This window comes from Vulpes vulpes, chromosome 2 (genome assembly GCF_048418805.1).
Source record: "Vulpes vulpes isolate BD-2025 chromosome 2, VulVul3, whole genome shotgun sequence".
Taxonomy (NCBI): domain Eukaryota; kingdom Metazoa; phylum Chordata; class Mammalia; order Carnivora; family Canidae; genus Vulpes; species Vulpes vulpes.
Genome location: NC_132781.1, coordinates 63,867,900 through 63,888,702, shown reverse-complemented (window position 1 = coordinate 63,888,702; position 20,803 = coordinate 63,867,900). Strand labels below are relative to the sequence as shown.

At 37.7% G+C, this 20,803-nt stretch overlaps 1 protein-coding gene and 1 pseudogene across 16 annotated transcripts in view; one reads left to right on the top strand and one right to left on the bottom strand.

Annotated features, from left to right (window-relative positions):
• SLC4A4 (solute carrier family 4 member 4) overlaps window positions 1-20,803 on the top strand; it is a 424,139-nt gene that overhangs the window by 207,783 nt on the left and 195,553 nt on the right. For 15 of the 16 annotated variants that reach the window (XM_072748813.1, XM_072748814.1, XM_072748806.1 and 12 more), the window contains one exon: window positions 11,093-11,228. In XM_072748813.1, coding sequence (XP_072604914.1) covers window positions 11,093-11,228 — 136 coding nt within the window. Of the gene's footprint in view, window positions 1-10,707; window positions 11,229-20,803 lie in introns of those variants that run through there. The other variant, XM_025985118.2, reaches the window with a different exon arrangement.
• LOC112923626 (dihydrofolate reductase-like) lies at window positions 3,728-4,338 on the bottom strand (annotated as a pseudogene).

Below are 20,803 nucleotides of genomic sequence, written 5' to 3'. Positions count from 1 at the left end.
TAGATAAATTGTGGAAGTTTTAGCAACCATGGCGTTGATTTACAGACTTTTAACTCAGAATGGAGAGAAATAAATATTTAAAATGATAACTGTATAAACCAGTTGGTGATAGCACATTGGTGACTTAAAGAAATAGGAATTTCTTTTTATTAAAAAAAAAAGATTTATTTATTTATTTGAAAGAGAGGGTAGGGAGAAGTAGAGGGAGAGAAAGAATCTCAAGTAGATTCCCTGCTGAGAGGAGAGTCCGACTCAGGGCTTGATCCCACAACTCTGAGATCATGACAGGAGCTGAAATCAAGAGTTGGACACTTAACTGACTGAGCCACCCAACTGCTCCAGTTAATTCTTTTTATAGTTTCTTTTCAGAGCTAAGACTATACCAGATGGTAAATTTTGCCAAGGAGAAAATACAAAATCCCTAAGTCTTCATTTAACTCACAGAAGAGAATTTGCATGTAAACTTGTCATGCTCAGTATGAATTGTTCATTATGATCATTATTTCTATTAAAAAGATTTTTTTATGGTAGCCTGTAGGGTGGCCACAGTGGGATGTTTTCTAGACCAAAAACAGAAGGGCACATTCACCAACTGCCTTTTGGTGGATAATGAGCCAAATGTTCAGTTAATTTACGTTAGGACTATTTCATATGCCATTATGATTTCTGCCTCTTCTGAAATCCAGTAGCACATTTACTGTCTGTATTGTTCATATGGCTCTCTCTCTCTTTTTTTTTTTAATGAGATCATCTTTTAGAGAGTGGTGGCTTGGCAATAACACAAGTAGGCTTGAGGTTATATCACTTAATACTTGTGTGATCTTGGGAAGTCCCTTAGTCTCTAAAATACTGTTTCCCTGTTTGTAATATGAGTAATACAAGAGATTGGTAACAGTAGATATTTCATATTTTTATGTAAAACAAATGATATAATAAGTGAAGGGCACTTACTACAGTGCCTGGTACAGTGTAACCATTCAAAAACAGTAGTAATTGTATATTACATATTTATTGATAGAATATTTCCCATTGTCCCTTGAGGACAGGGACCTTATCTTAAAAATACTTTGTGTACTTTCAACAAATACCATAGTGTCTCTTACACTAAAAACAAATAAATAATAATTATCAAAATGAGAGTGTAGAACTATACTTCAAGCATTGCTAAGCCTCAGGGAAGCAGAGGAAAGGAGCAAAGAAAGATTTTTTTTTTTGCATGAGAAACTGGGATAGAATAAATATTGTAGATTCTAACCATTCATTTCCTTACTTATTCTTTTATCCATTCTTTTTTTGTGTAACTTCACTGTGCACAAGGTAGGGACCAAGAGTAGTTTAGGTAAGTGAAGAACCAGGTGGTTGCCTTAGGGAAGGTGCAAAGATAAAGTACAGCAGTGGATAAATACACAAAGTAGTAGATATTAAATGTCTTAATAGAAGTGCAGATTAAATGTTGTGGGACCTCAGGGTCCCTCAGGAAGAGATTGCATCTACCAGAGGAAAGTAGCTTACTTCAGGTGTTCATCCCTTTATTTGTGGCTTACTCAATAGGAAATGGTGACTGTGTTTTTGGTCACTGTGCAAATAATGGAAAGGTGGATTAAGGGAAAGGATGGAATAAGGACAGTTTCCAAAACTTAGTTATTTTCCATTTCAGAGCTCTTACTGTAAGCTTTCTTTTTGCATATGGTTTTGTTTTTGTGTACTTGAAAATGTCCAAAGTTTATTCATCCATATCTAATTCATTAATTTAATATTTCGAGTGATGATAAGTGCATGGTACTGTGTTGTTCTTTAAGGAAAGTACATAGGCAGACCCTGTCCCAGGAGCTTGGTGATTATTTGGAGAGAGGTCATATCACCAAAGGTTAGGCAATAATGACCAGGTTATATACTTGTTGGTGCCTAAATGATAATTTAGACAAAGTGAGGTTATGGTTTGAATAAAGAAAAAATTCACATTTCTGTGAATTGTTAATAAAGGTTCTTAGAAAAGATAGAATTTTCAGTTGGGCCTTGGAAATTGAGTCAGAGTTAGGTAGAAAGGAGAGAAAAGACTATAAGAGATGGGAAAGATGAAAAAAGATCTGAAAATGAACAGGTATATTCTCTAATTTCTTTCTTTCTCCCTTTCTCTCTTTCTTCCTTTTCTTTTTTTTGGTTGTTTCTTTATTGATTGACATTTGGGCTTCTTCCAAATTTCAAAAAATGGTGCCACATATACTCTTGGGTCCATCCCCTTGTTCAGGATTAATTTCTAGAAGTGGAAGTTCTGAGTCCAAACCCAGAATACTTGATTTTTCATTGATACTGCTAACCTACACTTTAAAAAGTTTGTATGAACTAACAAGGCAGAAAATGCTATTTCTTTGAATACCTAACAATTAAAATCTTTGCTAACATGACAGGTAAAACATGTTTTAATTTTAATTTTTAAATTTTGTGATGTTTAGTTTCTGACTTACTAATTTTGGTTTCTGGCACTATCCATTTTCAACTTATTACCTCTTTGAAGTTTTAATTTTATCCATAGCTTATTATTGGATTACTCTTTTTTTTTGTAAAGAGCAGCCTATTTTTCTATCATTGCACTGTCCCATGGAATCTCACCAAAGATCAGAAACAGAGTTTTTAGAGGTCTCAGACCTTTTCTTTGAACCTTCAAAAACATAGTCTCTGCTTCTCCCTCCGCCTGTGTCTCTGCCTCTCTCTCTCTCTGTTTCTCTCATGAATAAATAAATAAAATCTTAAAAAAAAAAAAAAAGGGCAGCCCCAGTGGCTCATCGGTTTAGCACTGCCTTTAGCCCAGGGCCGGATCCTGGAGACCCGGGATCAAGTCCCACCTCAGGCTCCCTGCATGGAGCCTGCTTCTCCCTCCGCCTGTGTCTCTGCCTCTCTCTCTCTCTGTTTCTCTCATGAATAAATAAATAAAATCTTTAAAAAACAAAAACAAAAACATAGTCTCCTACATGTTTTTTTACTATCCATATGGAATGTACTAGAGTTCTCAACTACTGCTTTCCTAAGTGAACAGAACTTTTTTTCGGGAGTGTGATATGCAGAGAGTAATTCATAGTTCCTATTTTGATCTCATTTTCTTTTAAGGTCTGAATTCTAGCTCTTTTGTGTATTTATTTCTGACCTCTGGACCAATCTATCTAGCTCCTATCTCTATGAGCCCTGGTTTCAATTCATGGTATCAGGGGATTTTCCCACTTTCGTGTCTTTGTAGATATGTAGGTGATAGGTAGATAGGCAGGTGACCATCCTTGATGGGCATTCAGAGAGCGATAGCAAGAAATGTTTCACAAATAGTATCTGGTATAATCTAGTTAAGATTAATCTTAATTGTAGTCTAGTTAAGATTAATTAATTAATAAAGACATTGGCTTAGAATAGTTATCCTTTGATCTAAAGTCAACAAAAGTCTTTTTTCCTTTTTTTTTTTTTAAAGAATTTATTTATTTATTCATGAGAGACACAGAGAGAGAGAGAGAGAGAGAGAGAGAGAGAGAGAGGCAGAGACACAGGCAGAGGGAGGAGCAGGCTCCATGCGGGGAGCCTGATGTGGGACTTGATCCTGGGACCCCAGGATCATGCCCTGGGCCAAAGGCAGGCACTAAACCACTGAGCCACCCAGGCATCCCAAGTCTTTTTTCCTAATATTAAAATATGTAATTGGAGGGCAGGGGGAGCAACTTGAGATAAATCAGAAAACACCTTCACATTAAGCATTCTTTTTATACACTTCAAATTTCTACTTAATACTTTTTTCCTCCCGGACATCAGAAAGAACACTTGGGTATTCTGGAAGAAGCTTATATATCTCCAAATCATTTTCTGGAAGAAAAGTGTTATTTTCAAATGTCTGCATGATCCCTGTCACCAGTAGTTTGAGATGGCCTGGCTTGTTTGTGGCTTCTTTATACACAGAACTGTCTCCCACTGTCCAAACCATGTCCACTTTCTTTGTTAATTCTGGTTGGTTAATAAGTTTTTTTTTAATTTTTTTAAATTTATTTATGATAGTCACACAGGGAGAGAGAGAGAGAGAGGCAGAGACACAGGCAGAGGGAGAAGCAGGCTCCACGCACCGGGAGCCCGACGTGGGACTCGATCCCGAGTCTCCAGGATCGCGCCCTGGGCCAAAGACAGGCGCCAAACCGCTGCGCCACCCAGGGATCCCATGGTTAATAAGTTTTAAGGCATAATCCAGACTTTGGCTAGAAAATAAGCTCCTTATGGAGGTCCCTTGAGTTTTCTCCTGAGAACTAAATTAATTCTGTCCTTTAAAAGTCAGTTCTTCTAGGGAAGAGCAAGTCATGTCTTCCTTCCCATAATCACAAAATTCTTCTTCCCTCTACTGAGGTTGTGGTCATTCTTGGGAAATACCTGAATTCATTCCTGAATGGGGGCCAGGGTAGGTTTCTGTTCTTGCCTATGCCAATGCTAAACTGGGACACAGTTAGCAGATGAACTGTGACAGCAGCAATGAACACCTCTGTGCTTGCTTGTGGCACTGGGATTCCTGGCTGAGGTTGGTGCAGAATGGAGCAGGTATGTTCTGTTACAAAACACTTCTGGGGGGACGCCTGGGTGGCTCAGTGGTTAAGGTCTGCCTTTGGCTCAGGTCGTGATCCTAGAGTCCCAGGATCAAGTCCCACATCGGGCTCCCTGCATGGAGTCTGCTTCTCCCTCTGCCTGTGTCTCTGCCTTTCTGTCTCTCATGAATAAATAAATAAAATCTTAAAAAAAAAAAACAAAACACTTCTGGGTTGTTGTGGGAGAAAGGTTGGATGCCCAGATTAGGGCCACAGTGACATGAAAGGCACCCTGAGAGTTGATTCTCTAGCCAGGTAGGTGTCATTGGAGAGGTGTCCTCTCACATGCCATCTTTGATTGATGGACAGTGGCTGCTCTGAAGCCAAGTTCAATCTCAGCAGGAATGGATATGATGCTGTGTAAGTGCTTATATGCTGTGGTGTTGGTGGTGGGAGTGGGTATGGCAGCAGTCCTGCCACATATTATTTGCCTTCCTTCTTGTCAGTACTGGGGATTTGGGAACACTGGGTCTCTCCAGCCATCATAGACTCTATGACATTGTCACCCTGTGGTAGATGCTGGTCAGAGATAACCACACTTACGTAGGGCCTTCCAGGAAATTCTGCAGCTACTCCGGGGGGAAAAAACAGCCAACCCCCCACCTCTTGCCCAAACCCCAAAAAGACATTCTAACCAGAGGGTAGAATAAAAAAAGAAAAAAATCAAGGCAGATGAGAGGCTTTAACTTGGCTTTGATCTATAGGCCTTCTGTTCTGACAAAGGTGATTGGATTAATTGGACAGTTTTTCTCTCTGTCCCTCGTTTCCTGCCTCCCTGTCACCCTCTCTCATTTTTCTCCAGGTTCTCTTTTATGATGCAACTAGGTTAGTTATTACTTAGAATCATCATCTAGTCATCTGTAATATAAGTTGATTTTGTGATGCTTTCTCCCCCCCCCCCCCCCCAGGTATTAAAGTGAGACTAAAGAGGATTCATTATTTCCCCCTGTTATCGGCCGTTTCCCAGAAAGCTACACCTGTGTTCTCATTACCAAAGCTACTTAATTCACTGAAGTAACACATGCAGAACTTTTGACTTTTTTCTTTCCTATCTTATATGTTCTCAACATACAGGGGCTCTCAGGGCCAAAATCTGTGAGCGTTTTCTTTCTTAGAAGCGAGGCAGGTTTTGCTAGTAAGGGCTGGCAGTTTTTAAACTCATTTAAACCTTGTATTTTACCTACGATAATGGTCACCATCACCATATTGTTCAGGTGAGGAACTTGAGACACAGAAAAGTTAATTAACTTGACTCAGGTCATACAGCATGTAAGTAAGTAGCAGAGTTTGGATTCAAATGTAGGCAGTTTGGTTCCAGATTTCTATATGCCTAATTTCAGTGCAGTGCTGGGTCTTCTGTTTAGCTCATTTCCCATTTTATCAAAAGTTATGGGGAAAAAATGAATTCCTGATATCCTTCATTAGGGAGACTCCCACTCTTCATATCTTTGTGTTAAGAATGATGTTAGAAATTGGGAAGGGTGTTTGCTGGCTATGGAGGATTTCAGGTCTATATTTACATTACAGTTGCTGTGGCCTCTTCTAATTCCTGGGGAAGCTTAGGGGAGCAAGCTAGTTTGTGACACAGGATTTTGGAATTTTATCCCAAAGGGATTATTACACTGGTTGCTCAGAAGCTGTATTTAATATGCATAAGACAGCTTACCCATGAGACTCAAAGAGTAAAACCTAGAGGTAAAGTCACAGCCTTCTATTCTATTATGTGGAAGCCACAGCTGAATCTCTGATAAGCAGTGAGTTGTGCTTTCCTAACTTGAGGTTGCTGGATCTCAGAGTAATGCTCCACGGATCAGAGCTGAACAGAAACATGTTCTGCTTCTCTGCAGGAGAGTCTCTTTTCTAAGGAGGAGGAAGGTTGATTCATCTCTGTTAGAGGTGGGGACTAACTCATTTCACGTTTTTAGAAATGGACAAAAAATTGATTCTCTTCATGTAGATTTTTTTCTTCCACAGTAGTTCCACCTCAGGGATCCTTGATGTTGAATATTGATCTGTGATTGTCAGTTTGGTAGGGTAACCAGTAGGGTAAATAACCACATTTTAAGTAGTGTGAATACTCTGCTCCTGAGAAGTCAGCCAGATTCCAAATTCTGTGCATCATTTCTTGCCTTCCCATCATTTCTTTCATGACTTCCATGATATTCTAAAATAATTACACATTCCATTTCTTGATTGGGAAGGCATTGAAAGTATTTTTACACAAAAGTTCTGGAACTTTAGGTATTTTTTCCCCCAGAGATGATAAGAAACTTCAAAGTCACCTTTTTTCTAATTACAGGAATTAAACATCCCGTATCCTATATTAATATATATTCAATTATCTTATTTGAATGTCCTACAAACACAGAACAGTTTGTAGATTTTTTTTGTTGGTTTATATACTAATTCATTCATTTACCCAATTAATTATTCACTAACTAATTGGTTAACATTTGTTGCCCCTCTTATAGCATGTACACTTGAAAGAACAACGATCTTGTGAGGGTTTTTGCTTTATCTTCAAAGCCTGAAACAAAGCCTATTTAGAGCAAAGACAGTACTCAATAAATATTGCTGAATGAATGCGTGGATGAATTGTGCGTATTTTGGAACTGACAGAAAAGTGAAAGGAAGAAAATAGAAGCCGTAGAAACTGTATAACATTTATAAAACATATTTATAGGCAATCCTTGCTTTGGATGGTAGTGCCAGGCCATAAATATGACTCTTCAAGCTGAAATTATGCAAAAACAATCCTAATGATCAATGTGAAAGGTTACTATTTTACTTTGACCTTTAAAAATTTTTGCCAAATCATTAAGAATTCTCTTGCTGTTGATTATAAAGGTATAGGGAAATGAAAATAGTAAAACTAATATTTAGTATATTCTAAAACATCAGAAACATTGAGATTAAAGTGTTTTATTTCTTTGTGAAGTCTTACTAGAAGTCATTTGAATAATGCTTGTCTTCTTCCTGTTGTACAACTTATGAAATAGAGTGAGCATCTATTCTATGCCCGGATGAATTGCATACTCCCTCCTAAGTTTGGATCAACTTCCAATTTTCTCCTTTGTGCTTTCCATGTCAAGAAATGTCTCTGAGAGTTCCTTTAATGTGAAGCGCTTTTTTTTTCCTTCTTTTTTTTTCAGCATCACTTCTTTATCATTTTGGTCCAACCATTTTTCCTTATTTATGTTGCTAAGTTTGCCTTCACTGTGTGCTTTTTCACTGTTATCCAGATTATCTCACATGGTAAAGCAGCAGTATGGTCAACATTCCCATGGGCAGCTCTGTCTTCTATAAATCCATTTACGTCTGACACAGATTTCATTTCCACTCCACCATATCACTTTTGTTTTTGTCTTCTACTTTCATTTCTGTTGGTCACTTCCCTCTTGTGACATGAAGGCAGCATGGGTACACTTTGCTGTCTGTACATGAACTGGGTAACAAATGTGCAGTGACCAATCACTTCACTGACAGATTTTGCAAGAAACATTATTATTGGTCACTGACCACGAGGCATGTATGTTATTTACATAGGAATTTATGGACTGAAGAGCTGGCAGCGAAATTTGTACTTTATACAATTACTCCACTAATATACTCTGCTAACTGAAATTTAAACTGTATTGTTGGGGAACTGGCGTTTTTTGAATGGCAGTAATTGAAATTCATGCACATTGGAACCATGCACGATGAGGGTTCCCTCAATATGGGACTTTATTTTGTGGATATATGTGCATTTTTTTCTTCCTAACATGGGATCACTTTATTCATATGACTTTGCAATTTTATTTTTCATTTGATATTTATGTGTGAAAAATGATAATTTTGATTTCACATTTTATAACTACATGGTGACTTACTGAACAGTTATATTATTGTTTATTTAACCAGTCCCAGTCCTCCTTTTTGGATGTTTAGGCTTTTTCTATTTTTCTCAATTATAAACAGTGTTGCAGTGGTCACCTCTGTCTTTGAGGTAACAACTATTATTTATTTGAAATGAATGTCTTTCTAGTGGTAGAATTACTGGCTTACATGATATTTACATATTTATTTATTTATTTATTGGAGCTTGATTTGCCAACATAGAGCATAACACCCAGACATGATATTTACACATTTATTTATTTATTTATTGGAGTTTGATTTGCCAACATATAGCATAACACCCAGTGCTCATCCCGTCAAGTGCCCCTCAGTGCCCGTCACCCAGTCACCCCATCCCCCCGCCCACCTCCCTTTCCACTACCCCTTGTTCGTTTCCCAGAGTTAGGAGTCTCTCATGGTTTGTCACCCTCTCTGATATTTCCCACTCATTTTCTCTCTTTTCCCCTATAATCCCTTTCACTATTTTTAATATTCCCCAAGTGAATGAGACCATATAATGTCTGTTCTTCTCCGATTGACTTACTTCACTCAGCATAATACCCTCCAGTTCCATCCACGTTGAAGCAAATGGTGGGTATTTGTCATTTCTAATGGCTGAGGAATATTCCATTGTATACATAGACCACATCTTCTTTATCCATTCATCTTTCGATGGACACTGAGGCTCCTTCCACAGTTTGGCTATTGTAGACATTGCTGCTATAAACATCGGGGTGCAGGTGTCCTGCCATTTCACTGCATCTGTATCTTTGGGGTAAATCCCCAGCAGTGCAGTTGCTGGGTCGTAGGGTAGTTTTATTTTTAACTCTTTGAGGAACCTCCACACAGTTTTCCAGAGTGGCTGCACCAGTTCACATTCCCACCAACAGTGCAAGAGGGCTCCCCTTTCTCCACATCCTCTCCAACATTTGTTGTTTCCCGTCTTGTTAATTTTCCCCATTCTCACTGGTGTGAGGTGGTATCTCATTGGATATTTACACTTTTAAAATGTTTCCATATCCTTCCAAATTTTCCTTCAGAGAGATGTTCCCAAATATTTAGGCTTCTACCAGTGACATAAATTGAGAGGTGCTGGTGCATGTGTCCTAAGTCTCTGGCAACAGTGGGATTATCTTTTTAAATTTTTTTTGCTATTTTTGTAGGTAAGACATGTATCTTATTTTTTTTAAAGATTTTTATTTATTTATTCATGAGAGACACAGAGAGAGAGAGAGAGAGAGAGAGAGAGAGGCAGAGACTCAGGCAGAGGGAGAAGCAACATGTATCTTATTTTAATAATTAGTTTTGATTAATAGGTTGAATATTTTTTTATGGGTTTGTAGAATTTTTTGATCTGTGGAATTTCATTCTGTCCTGTATTATAGTAGTTTTTAGATGGTAGGGATTTTCTTGTTTTGTTAGATTATTTGGGTACATATATTTCTATAATTTATGTGTGTATTTATATATGTGCACATCTGTGTGTATATGTGTATACACACATATATCTGTGTACCTGGACTACACTCACATGTATGCACCATTTTTTTTTATCCAAAGATTTTATTTATTTATTCATGAGAGACACAGAGAGAGAGAGTAGAAGAGACACAGGCAGAGGGAGAAGCAGGCTCCTGCTAGGGAGCCCAATGCGGGACTCGATCCCAGGACCCCAGGATCACAGTCTGAGCCGAAGGCAGATGCTCAGCCTCTGACCACCCAGGTGCCCCTGCATACGCCATTCTTGGTTTTACACAAGGATTATAAAAAGTATCTGTGGGCCTTAGTTTTATAATATCATTATTTTGCAAATTTTTTCCTTTCCTTAAAAAAAAAAAAAGAAGGGGCAAATAACCAATAACTCGAGGGAAGTTCTAGTTAATTTTTCATTACATGATTTTCAGAAGATGGGGTCAAAAGGAGCTAGTAGGGCATTCAATTATGTGCTTCAGTGTCAGAAAAGATTTTTTTCCTCAGGTGTACAATATTTTACTTAGGCTTGTTTTTCAAGTGCATTGAAGTGTGACTAAACATTTTTGGGTACTGCCCTTATGTAGAGAAGAGGCCCCATCTTGTTAAATATTCCTTCATCAACTTTGCACTTAGCCAGTTACCAGCAGTGAGGCTCCTGTGAGGGCATGAGCTTTAGGCATTGGCCAGAGGGAAGGTGGGTGGGAGGCGAGGGCCTGGGGGAACTCAGGATTGGGATGCTCTGTTGCCCCCTCCCACTGCTGTAGAAAAAGTGGTTGGTTCAGGCTGGTTTCTGTCCAATAATTTTGGATGGGTCATAAGTGGGGAAGGAGGGAAGGTCATGCGGTTGGACCTCAGCTCATCTGAGGGCTAAAGGTTCTTTGTCACACAGCACACAGAACTGGAGCCTTGTCCTGGAGAGTGGTGGCGAGCTGAGACATAGTGTAGGACGAAGATACAGAGAAGGGCTTTGAGTTCTTTTTGTGTGTAGGTTGGTGATAAAAGAGGCTCAGCAAAGAGGATGTCCATGGAAAACGTGGCAGGGAAGTCCAACAGCCTTGGGGACAGAGGAAGAGCTCGAAGCTATACTTTCCTCAGGGTTGTCCAGCCTGTGTTTAACCGTAGTATTTTCACTTCTGCAGTTTCTCCTGCCGCAGAACGTATCCGATTCATCTTGGGCGAGGAGGATGACAGCCCAGCACCCCCTCAGCTCTTCACTGAACTGGATGAGCTGCTCGCCGTGGATGGGCAGGAGATGGAGTGGAAGGAGACCGCGAGGTGAGGCATGGCTGGCTGTGCGGTGGCGACCTGGGGAAGCAAGTGCAAGGCAAGGTCGTTGTCTGTGGGCGCCTTTCTCTCACCTTCACACTTTGAATAACTGAGGAACGTCATGTTGACTGTGTTAAGGAATAAAAGGAATTTTTTCTCTTTTATACTGATGTGGATGCAGGACACCCTTTATTTCACTGCTAGAGCATTGTTACATTGATTCACGTTATTACAGTTTTACCCTTTTTAAGGAATTAGAAGTAAATCTCCATTCACATGCTATTTAATTGTAAAATATATATATATTTAGAGATTTTATTTATTTATTCATGAGAGACCCAGAGAAAGAGAGGACAGAGACAGGCAGAGGGAGAAGCAGACTCCCTTTGGGGATCCTGATGCGAGACTAAATTGCAGGGCCTCAGGATCATGACCTGAGCCAAAGGCAGACACTCAACCACTGAGCCAGCCAGGTGCCCAATAGTAAAATATCTTAAAGAGAGAAACTCAAACACCGAAACATGATAGCTTAGAGATATGTGTCCACAGTTTCTACATGCCAAGGTGTCTGGTGAAATCATGTCTTATTTGTTGTTAGCATTTATTAGCATCCATTTACAGTTAGCAGGGAGGTTGCAAAGACAGTGTTTACCAACAAACTTGAATTATTCCAAGTAGAAACCTGTCATCTTTTAAGTATCCACAAAAGCAAGAACAAGGTTCACTTGAACTTGGAGTATAGAGACCTGAGTTCAATTTCAGATTCTGTTATCTGTTAGCTGGATAGCACTCAGTTTCTCAGAACGTTGATTTCATAATCAATAAAAAGTGGATAATAATCTACTACATATAATATATATGTATGCAATATAAGGTATGTAACATATGTAAATGTAGTATTATTTAATATTTGTCTGATTATGTCACAGATATTTATATGCATGCCTATATGTATATATGTGTATATATATGGAAATACCTTGTAAATTGTTAAGCACCACCGAAATATCTAAGATTTCATTAATCTCATGGTAACAGAGCTTTTCTTTCTTTCTACATATAGGTTATTTACTCCATGCCTATCTTCTAGGACGTAGAACAATTATGTAATAGAAAGAATTCGATATAATGCAGTTACTAGTCTCATTGTCATACTTGCATGGAGATTCAATATATTTCCCTTTCACAAGCAAGATAATGTCGAGATACACCTTCTATAGTCTGCAACTTAATTCAAATAAAAATCAGCTGGTGTTTTTTGAATGCATAGTATATGTCAGGCAGTAATGAAATACTGGGAATAAAGATGTGAGCAAAAGAAACTCACACATAAATCATGGTATCTTACTCAAGTTTCAAGTGTGTTCAATGTAATATCTTTACAATCTGAGGAATGAGGCAAATCAAATCCTTATTGTAGCTTTGGGTTTAAAATAAGAGCAAAAGAACTGAAGGCCTTCTTCTGTGGATTAGATGGAAAAGAGATATGTCTGTTGTTCCACGACTAGCTAGGTCATTCTAGAGTGAGAAAGAAATATATTTTTTATCATCTATGATTAGTAAAAGTTGATGAGATGTAAAGAACCACTAACTCAATGGTCTTTTCTTTTTTTTTTTTTATTTTATTTTATTTTTTTTTTAAATTAATTTTTATTGGTGTTCAATTTACCAACATACAGAAAAACACCCAGTGCTCATCCCGTCAAGTGTCCACCTCAGTGCCCGTCACCCATTCCCCTCCAACACCCGCCCTCCTCCCCCCTTCCACCACCCCTAGTTCATTTCCCCGAGTTAGGAGTCTTCTCTGGATGAGATTCTTTTGAGAATTAAAGAAAGAACTTTTATTTTCTGGGACATATCTTTTTCTTAAGTTTATCTACTTTTAGTACGCTCTACACCCAATGGTGGGACTTGAACTCATAACCTGAGATCAGGAGTTCCATACTTTTCCACCTGAGCTGGCCAGGTGCTCCATTTCTGGAGCATATTTTATTTTTTATTCTTTTTTTTTTAAAGATTTTATTTATTTATTTATTCATGAGACACACAGAGAGAGACAGAGACATAGAGGAGAAGCAGACTCCCTGCTGGGAGCCCAGTGTGGGACCCGATCCTGGGACCCTGGGATGACGCCTTGAGCCAAAGGCAGAAGTTCAGCCACTGAGCCACCCACGTATCCCTCTGGGGCATATTTTAAAAGCTTCATGCATCATATCATTTGTAATCAAATGTTCATCAAGTTAATTGGATTTTTTGGGTAATTTTTGTTTAGTTACTGAGACTTATGCTCTGTAGGTTTATGGGTTTATTATTATTGTTGCACTCCTAAGTACTATTGAATGTCTTTAGCCACTTAGGATTTTTAATAATAGAGAAGCTTCATAAATTAGTTTGTTTGATAATGATAGAGTAGCTTTTATTTCTCACTAAGAATTTCTAGGTAGTTTGGCCTTGTGGAAACATCTACTTTAAAAGAAAGTTCAATGGAAAAAAAAGTTTAGTAGAATCCATTGATAATTTCATATCTTCCAAAACTTAAACTGTGCCCAGAGAAGAAAATCATTACATTTTACTCCTGGCCGTCCCAGTAGCATTAAAAGGAAAAAACCTAATCTTAAATATGTTATTTTCCATTTGCTGGATAATTCTAATATGCAGACCCATGTTTTACCTCTTCGGTTAATATTTTCTCCTTATCAAAAAGCCATCTGTAGCATGTTTCTGCTTCTCTACCTTTGATGCTCCCCCTTGGAGCTCTTCATTCTTGTTCTTTCAAGACCTCTTTCCATGATACAGTAATTCTCATTCCCTTCTCTTAGTTCTAATAACCTGGATATTAAAAGTGCTACATAAAGTATACTTTTGGTTCATAAAACATCCTCCAAAAAAAAGACTTTCAAAGTAGAATCTTGTACTAGTAGCTCCATTTCATTCTTTCTTTTCCTTCTTTCTAATAGGAAAAACAAAAACAATGAAAATTGTACTGGTGCAGCCTGAACTGAGTGTTGGGGAGATTTTGGTCTAGTCTTGGCTTTGTTGCTGACTGGCTATTTCACTATGGGCCAGTGCTCATGGAATCTTCCTGAGCTTGAGTGTTCTCTTCTATCCAATGAAGGATACTGGGTTGCATCTCTGTAATTTCATGTATAGTTTATAGCTCTAAAATTCCAGACCTTTGTATATGCTAGCATAGTCAGTCAGTTGTGGCCAGAAGAGCTACTTTGATTCATACTATCTTCTTGAAATTCTGTGTGAGTGCCTATCATAGAGTAGAATTCAGGTGTAGCTTCCTGCTTTTTCTCTCAGTCCAAGGCAGACTATATTTTATATGATCTTTGGTCTCAGAAAGGTGGAGAGGTGACAGTTCACTGTGTAGGTGATTCAACATTGAGTGAGGTGGACATAGTACTTTCATGTAAGATTCTTGAAGATTAAGATAATTTTGAATACTTTATAATACTTAAAGTCTTTATTTCCTCAAGAATTCACGTGTCATTTTTGGTGATGTCATTAGTCCCCAAGAGACTGTACTGCTGGAGAGAATGTGTGGTGGGAGTTTACCATGTGTTGGCAGTGGGAAGAAACATACTCATACCAGTCTACACTCTACGGCTTCTGTATAGGACTTGCTACAATTACTATCGGTTAGTTAAATGTAAATGTGATATTATTATTTTCATTTTGTCTCCTTAATTACAATAATTCTTCCAACTGAGGACCATCATGTCTGCCTTTCCCTATTTTACTCCCACAGCTTCACTGTGCTATGTAGTATTTGTTGAGTGTGAGTAGTTGAGAACTGATTGCTTTAGAAATAGCTGTTCTAAATATAATACTTTCTAAGGTATATTCCTTGACCAAAGTTGGAATTCTGTGATAGTTTATCTCTTTCTGACTGATGGACTGCTGAATGACAGACCGAAGGTACCTAGCACACCACTGACAAAGCTCATAAGAAGACCTATGTTTGAAGTTTCAGCCTAATTCATTAATATGCTGCTGCCATCTACATTAAGTTCTCTAGCCCAAACTTTTGTCCTTATATGATTGAAAATAAATGAATAATAATTGAAAATAAATAATAATAAATAATTGGATGGCTAATACACTTCTAAAAATAACATGTCTAAAATGGAGCTTCTGATCTACCTGCCTCAGATCTGTTCCTCCTGCAGAGTTCCCCACCACAACGAGCAACTCCATTCTTCTAGTTGCTCAAGCCCAAAACATTGGCATCTTCCTTGACTTCTTTCTCTACCCTCATTACTTGATCCATTGGCAAACCCTATTTGGTTTACCCTCAAAGATATTCAGATATTCAGAATTTCACCACACCTCACATTCAATATTGCCACAACCTAGATGCAAGCCACCATTATTTCTCATCTAGATTATTTTAAATGCTTCCTACTTAGTCTGTGTCTCTGCATCTGCCCTTACCTACCTCATGAACAATCTACCACGATCTCTTTGTTCTTCTACTTTTCTCCCCTTTGTTCACTCGCTGGCCAGTCATGCTTCTGTGCCAGGGACATTGCACTTGCTGTTTCCTCTGTCTGAAATGCTTTCCTTGCTACACTCCCCCGTTTCTTCATGGTTCATTTTCTCACCCCCTCAGGTCTTTATTCAAATATTACTTTCTCAGTGGCTGCCCCATCTAAAATTGAAACCATCCCCCAATACTCTCTAACCCCCATCCTTCATTATGTTTTCCTTGACACTTATCATCATTTATTTATTTATTTATTTTATTTATTTATTCATAGACACAGAGAGGCAGAGACATAGGCAGAGGGAGAAGTAGGTTCCCTGTGGGGAGCCTGATGTGAGGCTCAATTCCCAGGACCCTGGGATCATGCTCTGAGCCAAAGGCAGACACTCAACCACTGAGCCACCCAGGTGCTTCAACACTTATCATCATTTAGCATATTGCATATCTTGTTATTTTCTCTTTCCAATAAAATTAAAGTTCCATGAGGGCAGAAAGTTTTGGCTGTTTTGTTCATCACTATGTCTCTAGTGCCTTCAACTACCGGGTATACTGTCCACAGTCAAGAAGTATGTGTTAAGAGAATTAGCTCCACCTAAATCCTGTTGGGAAGTTAGAAGGTGATTGTGCCTCCAGAAATGATTCAGAGTTTTACTAATCTCTAGTTCCTGCAACATACCCTGCTTAAGAACATTTTTGCAGTAATTTCTGATTGCCACTTATGATATCCATTTTCTAGAGATGATAGGATTTTTTCTGCCATTAAAAATTCTCAAACCTATCAAACTAATAAAAGTTTAATACTTAGAAGGGATTGATTTTATAAATGAAAATGTGCAATGAATATTATTCTGGCTAACTTATAAATTTGAGATCTTTGCTTTTTTTGTGAAAACTCCGATTCATAGACTGTTTTATTCCACAGAGAACTAATCCACTAGACTTCTCCAGCTTAATGTAGTTTCTACTGTGAGCCCACAGCCCCACAGGACACAATACCACCCCTTTTAATATTCTATACTTTTTAGGTAGCTAATGATTTGATTTGACCAAAAATATCCTACATTGATTCTCAACATTACTGCAGCTTCAGTTTTAGTTAGGAAGTTCGGGTTATGCTCTGTCTCAAAAAATAGAGAATGGTTTCAGTAGTAGGAAAAATATCCCAATTTAAGTCTTGGAAGGCACAGTAGTCATGTAAAACTATGAACAAGGGAAGTCTTTATTTATACGAAGTTTGAAGTTCAGCCAACTCCACCACCACCACCCCTTTTTTCCACATCTTTCCCTTGCTTTTCCCCTTTCCTATAAATTAGAACTTTTAATTTTTATTGGCTCTTCCAACATAAAGCACAAATTAAAGACTGGGCAAAGGATAGGATGATTAGACCTGAGAAATGTGTATGATCAGTGGAATGCAGAGAATACTCTTTCTTTAGAGAGTATTCCTGAGTGTTAGGTAAGTACTGACATTCAGTAATACAGCAGTGATCACAGTGGAGAATTTGGTATTACTGAAGAAGTCTATGCTCTTTGTTAAGAATTTCTAGGTGGCTAGGCATTAGCTGAGAGGTTCATGACACAAACTAGTGAAAGAATAAGTTCATGGTCCAGCTTTGGTGTTGGCCCAAAGCCAGGATCAGGGGCTACTGCTCTTCCCTACCACCCTAAGCTCTTTATTTCTTTGAGACAGCGCTGTCTCTGCAAAAATGGTTATTGGCTCTCTGTCTTCCTTCAGTGAATATTCAGATGGCTAATGTTGGATTTCGCTGTTATAAGAATATATGTTAAAGGTCAGTCCAGTGTGATTCAGTTTTTTGTTGCCAAACCTGGGTAAAAAGGAAGACCGTCACAAGTTCCAACAAAACAAGCAGCCAACAAAGGAAAAGGGCATTGATGTTTTACTTCTAGCAGGACAGCACAAATGAGCACCCATCTGTGTTTCTGCTTGGCAGACTGACCCAGCCTACCTCTGGAAAACCTGATTACAGGGCATGACCATCAAGCACAGACATGCATACTTACCCTGGGGATTTGGAAAGAGATTGTCCTTTTCCCAATCTACACCAACTTCTCTGTCTTTTCTCTGCTAGATTACTTTGGGACATTCCATTTCAGAACAAGTTTATTTCTTCTGTAAGAAAAAGGCTAAAGGAAATGGAATCTAATCATCTACATAATTACATGTAGTTACATATACTGCTTTGCAGTAGCTTTCACAGTTGATCTAGAAATCGAAGAGTTCTTTTTAAAAACATAATTTATCCCAGATACACACTAGCATTGGCTTCTTTTATGTAATGAGGCACTTACTAGTTAGCAAGAAATATATTACTTTAATCTTATGTAGTTAGGTTATATTCTAGGGCAAAAGTCATGTCTATTTTCCACTGTAAAATTGGTATGTTTTTAAGTTAGAGGTCTTGTCTTTTTAAAATTATATTTAATCATATGATTGGAAAGTTGCAAAATTCAGTGATTCCCAGTGGGCCTTCTTTTTCTTTAATAAACGAGTAAAATGCTATTTGGTTGGCAGTCACTCAAGGTGCATTAAACTGAGCATGCTGTATTCTTCTTCATCTAAGACCTTGAAATAAATGAACTTTACCTAATAAACTCTTCTTCCAAGGTTACAACAGTTTTGTAATTGCAAGCATTTAAAAACTAACTTCTGAAATTAATTTTCTTGTGACATGTCATGTACCAAGACAAAAGGAAAAGTAGGAAACTTATTGCAAATATATTGTTATTCACAGTCACTATAAAGGGTAGATAGTAGCTTATATAGAATGTTTTACAGTAAAAATGTCTGTTTTTTTTTAATAAAGTGTAATTACAAGGTTTTAAGGCACCTTAACAAATTCATTGGCACTTGGGTAGGCTGAACTTTGGTACCTTTGCCTTAGCCTTTTCTTTAATGGGTTCTCATTTGAATTGAGTAATTTTCAGGTTTTTTTCAAATTTGTCCTTGATATGTGATGAGTTAGACATAGCATGTGTAGTTTCTGGAATGAAACTGCATGCAAGCAATCTGTGTAAGTGGGAAACCCACATAAAACTTTATGTCTGAAAGCATACGTTGGAAGCATACTCCATTCCTTGAACAATCAGAGCAATACATTTTAAAGGAATTTAATAGTCATTATCCCAGAGTTTCCCTTATGTTGTTAGCTGTGCTATGTTATGACATCATCACAACAGTCAATATTTACTAACCTCAGAGTGAAAAAGATGCTAAACTGAAGTATGAGATAATACTTATCCCTTAGGAATGTAGATTCTAAGGAACTTGCTAGTTTTGAGATTTTACATTTTCATTCCTTTATGATTAAATCTTGACCTAAAGGACTGGTGTATGCCAGGAGGGTGAGTAATGCTATTCCATAAATCCAAGCTGGTTGGGATTTATGATTTCTAAATATACTGTTAAGACCTGTTTAAAATCATATTTAAGTCTAGTCAGCTTACCTACAATACAAACTGTGGAGAGGAATGAAGCTAAAGATTGGTCACAAAAGAATGTAGTCATTTTGCTCCTTTTTGTTTTTTAAAGATCTGTTTACTTATTTGGAAGAGGGCGCCCACACACATGAATGGAGGAGATGGCAGAGGGAGTGGGAGAGAAGCAGACTTTCCCCCTGAGCCTGGTGACTCAGGGCTGGATCTCACAAACCTGAGATCATGACCTGAGCTGAAACCTGAAGTCGGACGCTTAACCAACTGAGTCACCAGGTGTTTTTTTTTTTTTTTTTTTTTAAGAAAATTTTATTAAACTTACATAGTTTGGACAATTGAGAAAGATGGCAGAAAAGACCCATTCTCACATATGGATGTATTTGGTAGTACTGACAGGAAGGGGGTTTCATTGAGTAGAATGAAGAAGGAAGTGAAGGTTGTATAAAACACTCCCATTTACTGAGTTTCTAGCTGGCCTTTGTTATTTATCTTGGGTTTAATTTATATCCTATGATCTAAGATTTATCTCTCAGCTAATAAGACTTCTCTCAAGAATCAAAACAGGGAGTCACTACACTAGAGATAACATCCTTATATGTAATCCTGAAATGGTTTTATATACTATAGAAGCTTTTAATATACTAGAGTCTTATCTTGAGTAATAAATTATGACATCGAATGTAAATGTGACTGACTGTAATGTACATCTGAAATTAGTAGGATATAATTAATTATTAATTAATTATACATCAGTTATACTTCAGTAAAAATACTCTTCAAAAATTATTTTAAGTTTTTATTTTAATTCCAGTTAACACACAGTGTTATGTTAATTTCAGGTGTACAATATAGTGGTTCAACACTCCATATAACTCCTAGTGCTCATCATGACCAGTGCACTCCTTAATCCCCATCACCTATATCACCTATTCCCCAAATCCCAATTTTTGAAATAGTTTAAAATTATTTTTAAAATACATGATTTATGTAACAGTTATCAACAAACATGGTTAGAGATTGTGTGAGCAAGCCTGAAAAGATAATATACCTAAAGTTAACCAATGTAATATACACTGTAAAGTGATTACTCTTGAAATAACCCCAGTCACCGTTTATCTTTTTGGCAAATCCATAGAATTCTTTAAGAGTATGATGTAAAATTGTTATTTTTCTGCCCTTTCGTTCTATTTCTGTGGAACTAATAGCAACCAAAGGGAAGAACTATTAATTTAATTACACACACACTCATGTGAATATTAAGGGTCTTTTATTCTCTCTTGGAATGTTTCACAACTACTTTTATAGAAAGACATGAGGTCCAGTTCTGAAGTTTTAGAATTTTGGTGGTGATGTGGGCTTTTTAACTTGTGAAGAAAATATGTAAAAATCTCCACTGTTTACATTTTGGGGGGATACAGAGGAAAGGAAGAGGGTCTGGGAGTTGAGGGTGAGATTGGAGAGAAGGTTACCATTGACATGTGGGAGCCCTTCCCGAGAGGAGTGCATACTGAGTCTCTGGATATGGCTAAATACTCTGGATCACATGGGTATTGGGCTTGATTAAAATTCTAAAGTTTCTTTGACTCTGTGGCTGATCTTTTGATCTGCGTTCACTCTTGGTTCTACTAATGTGTTTTCT